Source organism: Macadamia integrifolia, chromosome 4 (assembly GCF_013358625.1).
Source record: "Macadamia integrifolia cultivar HAES 741 chromosome 4, SCU_Mint_v3, whole genome shotgun sequence".
Lineage (NCBI taxonomy): Eukaryota > Viridiplantae > Streptophyta > Magnoliopsida > Proteales > Proteaceae > Macadamia > Macadamia integrifolia.
Window position 1 is genome coordinate 29,637,722 of NC_056560.1, and position 8,202 is coordinate 29,645,923.

Here is an 8,202-nt window from a genome sequence, read left to right on the forward strand (position 1 = left end):
GACATTTAATGCAAGATTAAATATTTTAACTGAGGCTAAAATTCAATTATGTTCTATTCGGACCATCTCTAGGTTTTAATGGTCAGATTTGCAATGTCACTATTTGATGTAACAAAATTAGTTATACATGCTAAGAAGATTTGTTCCTAAATGACTTGGGAAAAATCTTTACAAAAAGGATAAGGAAAGGGATAAGTTCATTTATAATTTAATGGTAAAAGTGTGAGATTTGCTGTTTATAATTTTCCTCTTATTCCTTTTGGTCATGTCTTTCTTGTTAAGATCAAGCTTTTCAAAAGCCAAGGTGAAAAGGGAATGGACCACAGCTTTCGAATTGGCAGAAGAAGGTATTGCACAACATTTTCTTCCTGCTTGGTGAAGGAAGACTTTCTCCATAAATTTATATTTTTTATTAGAATCTTAAAGTTGGTAGTAACTTGACGTGTAAACAAGATCCTTTGGGGTCTAGTTATCTACAAAATTTTCGCTCCGATTTTTATCAAATACCATGTGACAAAAACTTATGCCATCCATGGAAACTGTTCTTTCATTTTATATATCAATATGATATTCATGGAATTTAACACTTTTAGTTGAAATATTCATTTAGTCTAACTTATCCACTTGATCTGATTCTCTTGACATCACGGCTGATACCATACGAGAAGACATCAAGAATATTGTCTTGTCATTTAGTTTTGCTTCTTTTGTTTTTATTTGCAGATCTCATATTAAGGAAGCCCATTATTTGGCTTCGGATCACTTTGTAGTTTGATATTATTTTTATTTTTTTATTTTTTATTTTATTTTTATTTTGGGTTAAAGTACTCAGTTTCTTTATGTACATCCGTGTGGGAGATTTTCACCAGTTTTCTTTGAATAATATTCACTTGGTGGAGGGGTTTTTTTCCACATTCTCTTGATAATATATATATATATATATATACAATTATAAATATTATATACTATAAATAAATTAATAACTAGCATATAAATATAAAAATACCATAAATTGACAAGAATAATAACAAATGGACGACAAGAAAGGGCTCCTGATCTGAGAGATGAGTTATAGAATATGTTAGTACTTATCTCTATTCTTGAGTCGGATCAGCAACCTAGTCTTCTTCTGGAATTGAGATCTGCACTTACATATGTCAGAAATTGGCTCGGAGTTCCCTTCGGAAAGAAGGTTCCGATGTCTAAGTTAGATTCAGGTGGTTTTGAGAGGTAAAAAAGGTGTTTTGGGTATTCAAAATTGCTTACCTTCCTCTTCAGATATGTGCCTCTTTTATAATGAATCTAGCCCCCTTCCTATTGGCTAATCTGTCCACTTGTGGCTGAGCTGGCCTTCCTCGGTTAACTTGACTATAGTTTACCTTTAGTCAGATAACCGCCTAGGTTCAGTTAAGGAACGTGCTTAGAGTCGTGGTTGGTGTGGTCAATGGGGGGATGGTTGAGTGGTCGGTCTTTGATTGGTTGAGTCTCGTGGTCGTTTCTACTTCTTTTAGAGGTAGGGTTTGATTTGGGCATTGTTTGATAACGTTCCGTTTCTGCGTTTTCTTGTTCCCAGAAACGGAGAAACAACCTAAAAAACGTTTGATAAAGTTGTTTCGTTTCACCCGTTTCTAGAAACATAAATCAAAATTTATGCCTATTTACAATTCTAGAAATGACTTTGGGACTTATTTCGTCGTTTCTATAAACAAATTTGAGAGAGAAAAAAAAAAGACTATTGTGCCCGATAAATCTCTCAACTATTTAAACCTAAAAAGAGGCAACCGAACCCTCTCTCCCTTTTGGGTATAAGATGATACTATTGGATTTTTTAGTGGCATTATGTCTGCAAAAAATGTTTTGAGAAATAGATTTATCAAACACTAAAAAATCCGATTTTGTTTCTGAAAACATAAAAAATCGTTTCTGCTGTTTTTAGACATAGAAACAACATAAACATTATTAGACGGTGCCTTGGTGTCCACGAACCACTAACTATCCTCTGGTCATAGTAGGCATATTATGGTATATTAGAATATAATAAATTTATAATCTTAGTGAAACAAATGATATTGCACTTGTTTCTAAATAATTCAACAATGCGCATCAGCTCAATTTTTATTTCAGAAAATAGTTGTTGGATCAAGGTTTAATTTGACGATCCCTACATTTCATGGTTCATATACCTAAATCCATTTCTTTCACTGCATCGTTCAGTTCATGGGGTATCGATATTAGATCATAACTTAACAACAAAAATGTGATAATAATATGTGCATGGGATGGGGATAGATTGTTTCAATGTGTCTTATCACAATCTTAAATTAAAGGATAATCAATCAAGAAAAATATCTTCTTTAGAAAAAAAAAAAAAAAAAAAAAGGTATATTGATGTTCAATAGAAAAAAAAAAGCATCTTTTTCTTAAAGATTTTAAATAAAAATTGCATGACTTCAGTGATATAAATAAAATGAAATCTCTTGTTGTGTTGTTTCCTCAATACCATTATTACTATTACTAACCATGACTTGGTTCCCTGACTTATATCATGTTCATTTAGAGCCCGTTTGGTATTGTTCATAAAAAACGTTTCTAGCGTTTTTTCGTGTTAATAAAACGAAAAAACGCAAAAAACCGTTTGGTAAATGTAGGCTCCGTTTCAGTTTTTTTGAAACTGTCAGTGTCTAAAAAACGAAAATGGTTCGATTTGACGAAACTCTCGGAGGTTGTTCTGTCGGTGGTGTTTCGTTTCAAATTAATATAACTTGAAACTTTCGTTCCCGATTGTCCGCGATAGAGAGAGGAGAGCAGAGAGGAAAGAAGAGAGAACCCAGCTCACAACTATATTCAAGAAATCTCCACCTCAGGTAACTTCTTCGCTTCTTCTCCTTCTTCTCCTTCTTCTTCTTCTATTCAACCTCTTCTTCTTCTTCTTCTTCATCTATTGTAATCACAGAGAGATATTGGAACAAATTTAGGGGTTCTTTGGACCACCTATGACTGACTCTAGATTCCAAAGATAGAGATCGATAAGCTTCACAAAGTTTTGGTTTCGAATATATTTTGGAACTCGCATAGAGAGAGGAGAGAAGAAGAAACAGGAGCTCGCCCCCTTGTGAAATCTCCTCTACAGGTAACTTCGATTTTGGCTCTTCTTCTCCTTCTTCTTTTTCATCTCTTCTAACCTCTTTCTTCTTATATTCTAACCTCTTCTCCTTCTTTTTCATCTATTATAATCACAAAGCAGGTATTGGGACAAATTTATATGCTTATAGTATTTTAATGTTATTTTTGTAATTATTGAAAAAAAAAATCGTTTTTAAAACAAGCATTACCAAACGGCAGAAATGTCGTTTATTGGTTCTGAAACTGTTCTAGAAACAGATTCACCAAACAACCCTAAATCGTTTAAAAACGGCGTTTTGACACAGAAAACTGAAATTTCCGTTTCTGACACGAAACGAAATTTCTGGAACAAAAACGATATCAAACGGAACCTTAGAATTCTTATTGCTCAACCTTATATATCCATATTGGCTTTTTCTAGGCGTCCTATGCTTAGTGAAGTATATGTTTTCACTTGATAGTATATATGTTAGATCATGTGATAGAAGACTTCACATACATCTCAATGGTTTGATTAAATTTTTGATAAATTTATTAAAATACTATCAAATAGAAATTTCTTTCGTAATTTTAACTATTTCTTCTACTCATTTTATACTGAAATTCTACCAATGAGATAATGGAATTCCTATCTAATAATCGTGTATCACATGAATTAATCCATGGAAAAAAAATCTTAACCCACCTTCCTCTTTTCCCACCCATGTGAAAAGCCTCGTGAAACTTACTCATTACCGAGGTTTTTTTTTTCTTTTGATTAACTCCTTTCTGAGTTAGTCAACTAAATCAACCAGCTACTTTGAAAGTGACGAGGAAGCTACCATAGTCCGCAGCAACGACTATTCCACTAAACCTAACTCAAATCTGATCAAATATTCTGATCCAACGGGTTAACTTAAACATACCTGATAAAATGGAAAAAAATGATGGGCTCCAGATTCTAGAATGATAAGAAACTACGGATACTTGCGCTAAGACGACTATCCGCATTGACTCTATATGGTGGCGACTGGCGAAAAGCCCATAAATAAGTAAACTCTCTCAGTGTCTTTCCCGCCCAAACTTCATCGGAGACGAGCGAGGCCCAGCTCCAGAACCTGAACACCTTACACCTCGACTAAAACAAAGGAGTTAACCAAAGATGTCTAAAATATCCTTACCTTCTCTTAGAATTCTTCTATCTTTGTTCCTCCTCTTCATCCTCTCCTTACCCTTCCTTGTAGATTCACAGCACCTCAACCCAGAACTCTCAATCTTACTGAAACTCAAGCAATCATGGGGAGACCCCCCATCACTCCAACACTGGAACTCTTCAAGCAACCCCTGCAAGTGGCCGGAGATCTACTGCTCCACCGGTTCAGTGACCGGCCTCTATCTCACCAACACAGGCATCGCTGAACAAATCCCACCGTTCATCTGCGACCTCAAGAACCTTACCCATATCGACCTCTCCTTCAACAACATCCCCGGAGAATTCCCTACCCTTCTCTACAATTGCTCCAATCTCGACTACCTTGACCTCTCTGAAAACTTATTCGTCGGAGAAATTCCTGCCAACGTCGATAAGCTCTCCGGTCTCCAACTTCTCAACCTTGGTTCCAACAATTTCACTGGTAATATTCCGCCGGCGATCGGCCTTTTATCAGGGTTGCAGTTTCTTTGTCTCAGTTATAACCTCTTCAATGGCTCTTACCCATCGGAAATCGTCAATTTGGCGAAACTGGAAGTTCTTGACATGTCCTGCAATCAGTTTACTGCGGCGAGGATTCCACTGGAGTTCATGAAGTTGAAAAAGTTAAAGCAATTTTTTATGAAGGATACCAATTTGATTGGAGAGATTCCGGTGACAATAGGTGAATTGACGGAGCTGGAATCGTTGGATCTTTCGGGGAATAGTTTGAATGGAACGATCCCAAGTGGGTTGCTTCTATTGAAGAATTTAAAGAGTCTGTATCTTTATTTTAATCATTTGTCTGGTGAGATACCCAGTACAATAGAAACTTTAAGTTTGATCAACATCGATATCTCGCGCAACAGATTGATGGGAAGGATACCGGAAGATTTCGGAAAGTTGCGGAACTTGACGAGTTTTGATATGTATGGAAACCAATTATCAGGCGAGATTCCGGCGGGTTTAGGCCAAATTACGACGCTGCAAGAAATCCGGTTGTTCCAGAACAACTTGACTGGTGTTCTTCCACCTGATTTAGGCCTTTATTCAAAGCTTCAAACTCTTGAGGTCTGCAACAATCACCTTACTGGGAGTTTGCCGGAAAATCTATGTGCAGGTGGGGTTTTTACGGGACTGTCGGCTTATTCGAATGACTTGACCGGAGGATTGCCGAAATCGTTTGGGAATTGCAGTACTTTGAATGCGGTATTGCTTTACAGGAATAGGCTTTCTGGAAAGATTCCGGCGTCTTTCTGGTTATCGGAGAATTTGTCATATTTGAGTATACAGGATAACTTGTTTTCTGGAGAGCTTCCAAGCCAGCTTGCCCGGAATTTCTCGCGATTGGAGATAAGCAACAATAGGTTCTCTGGTGGAATTCCTTCTCAAATCTCAGCTTCAACGAATCTTCAGGTCTTCACCGCAAGTAACAATCTCTTTTCTGGAAATATTCCCTCAGGTTTAACAGACTTGCCTCACCTTAATACTCTGTCTCTTGATGGGAATAGTCTTTCTGGTCCAATTCCATCTGAGATAGCTTCATGGAAGTTTCTGTCCACATTGAATTTGAGTAGAAATCAACTCTCTGGCCAAATCCCATCTGTGATTGGGTTATTACCTGATCTCAACAGTCTCGACTTATCACAAAATCAATTATCCGGCGAAATTCCATTTGAAATTGGTAGCTTGAAGCTCACTTATCTCAACCTTTCTTCAAACCAACTCGCAGGAAAGATCCCATCTACCTTTGAAAACATGGCATATAATGAGAGCTTCTTGAACAACCCAAACCTCTGTGCTGATATCCAGAACCTAAACATTCAGCCCTGCAAATTGATATCCCGAGAATCAAAAAGATTATCATCCCGATTACTTGCCATACTTCTTGTTCTCGCAGGGGTTTTGTTTATTGTTATTGTTCTATCCAGCCTGTTCTTGATCAGAGACTACAGGAGGAGAAAGCTAAGAAATGAGCTTGCTACATGGAAGCTCACCTCATTTCAGAGGTTGGGCTTCACAGAATCAGTCATCTTGTCCAATTTGACTGAGAGTAATCTGATTGGCAGTGGTGGGTCAGGGAAAGTATATTGTGTCCCTTTCAATCGCTCTGGCGAAGTTGTTGCTGTTAAGAAGATTTGGAATAGCAAAAGTTTAGATCAGAAACAGGAGAAGGAATTCGAGGCAGAGGTTAAGATACTGGGAACAATTCGACATTCTAGCATAGTGAAGTTGTTGTGCTGTTTGTCAAGTGAGAACTCAAAGCTTCTTGTTTATGAATACTTGGAGAATAGGAGCTTGGACCGATGGCTCCATAGGAAGAATGGAGAATCAATGGTGTCTGGTTCAGTCCATCCCTCTGAGTTGGATTGGCCTAAAAGGATGCAGATTGCGGTTGGAGCTGCACAAGGGCTTTGTTACATGCACCATAATTGTTCTCCACCTATCGTTCACCGTGATGTGAAGTCTAGCAACATACTATTAGACTCAGACTTCAAAGCAAGGATCGCAGATTTCGGGCTTGCCAAGCTGTTGCTTAAGCCAGGGGATCCTACCACAATGTCGTCGGTTGCAGGTTCTTTTGGCTACTTTGCCCCAGGTGAGTTTAGTTTTTGAAATTACTGAATACTCTGTTCTTAATTTTGAATTTTTCTTGGACAGCAAGACTTGGAATTCTTGTGTTAATACTGATACATATTTTGGTAATTGGATCTACAGAATTGGCTTACACAACTAAAGTGAATGAGAAGATTGATGTCTACAGCTTTGGGGTGGTGCTGCTGGAATTGGCAACGGGAAGAGAAGCCAACGATGGAGATGAGAGTATGTGTCTGGCCGAGTGGGCATGGCGTCACTTCCAGGACGGCAAATCCATCACCGATGCCCTTGATGATAGGATTAAGGAACCTTGTAATTTGGATGAGATGAGTGTGGTCTTCAAACTTGGCCTCATCTGTACTGGTACATTACCTTCTACTAGGCCTTCTATGAAGGATGTGCTACAAATACTGGTACGTTGTGAACACCTTAGAACTGACGGAGAGAAGGCGATAAGGAGTGAGCGCGACATTGCTCCTCTACTCGGCACGACTAAGTATCTAGCAAGTTACAAGGGCAGTCGGCATAAGATATCATCATCATCATCTGATGATGATGATATTGATAGTTTGGGATGTAATGTGTGAGTATTTCTGAGTGGTGTGATGATGATGATATTGATAGTTTGGGATGTAATGTGTGAGTATTTCTGAGTGTTGTGGCAAAAGATGGTTGCAATCAAGGAGAGGCATTACCATTCCTATACCATAGCTCCAAGAGTTTATGAGGCTTGCAAGTGTTGTCAGGGTAAGGGCTGATCTATCCGTAACAGTCCTAAGTTATGGGATGGGTAAAATGGGTGGCTGGGTTCAATTCAAATGAGTCAGTTTGATACAGCACACCTGGGTTTCAAGTTGGAGTTGAGTTAGGTCAGCACAATTGCCCTCTGGAAAGGTTCATGTTCTGTGGAGCCATGACCATTTTTGCCCTCTGAATTGATTAGTGCAGATCAGCTTAGCCTCAGCACAATTGCCCTCTGCACTAATCTCTTTTTTTTTCTGCTGAGATTTGACTGCACTAATCAATTCACAGGACGGGTAGATAAGTTTGTGTTTCAGTTCTGGTTGATGCAACATGTAATTATAAATAAATGAGATTTAAGTATATAATTTTCTTTTAATGTTTATAACTGCCAAGTGTTGTCTTTCAATTTATCTAATCATTTTTAGTTTTAATAATCTATTTATTTTAACAACCGGTTGCTGAGCTGTAACCGAAGAAGTTTCCATTTGTTCCTTTAGTCCTTTTCTTCGTATTTTTAATGACATTTTTTATAGGGCGTCACCCTTTGAGAATGCTATTATTAGAGAGAC

The 8,202-nt window shown here is 37.8% G+C and overlaps 1 protein-coding gene across 1 annotated transcript; it reads left to right on the top strand.

The window, feature by feature from the left end:
• The first annotated feature begins 4,159 nt into the window (after positions 1-4,159).
• Positions 4,160-7,995, top strand: LOC122075990 (receptor-like protein kinase HSL1). Its single transcript, XM_042641231.1, has 2 exons — positions 4,160-6,890; positions 7,010-7,995. Exons 1-2 carry the CDS (start codon positions 4,265-4,267, stop codon positions 7,474-7,476), a joined length of 3,093 nt encoding a protein of 1,030 aa, XP_042497165.1. The 5' UTR covers positions 4,160-4,264; the 3' UTR covers positions 7,477-7,995.
• Positions 7,996-8,202: the final 207 nt, after the last annotated feature.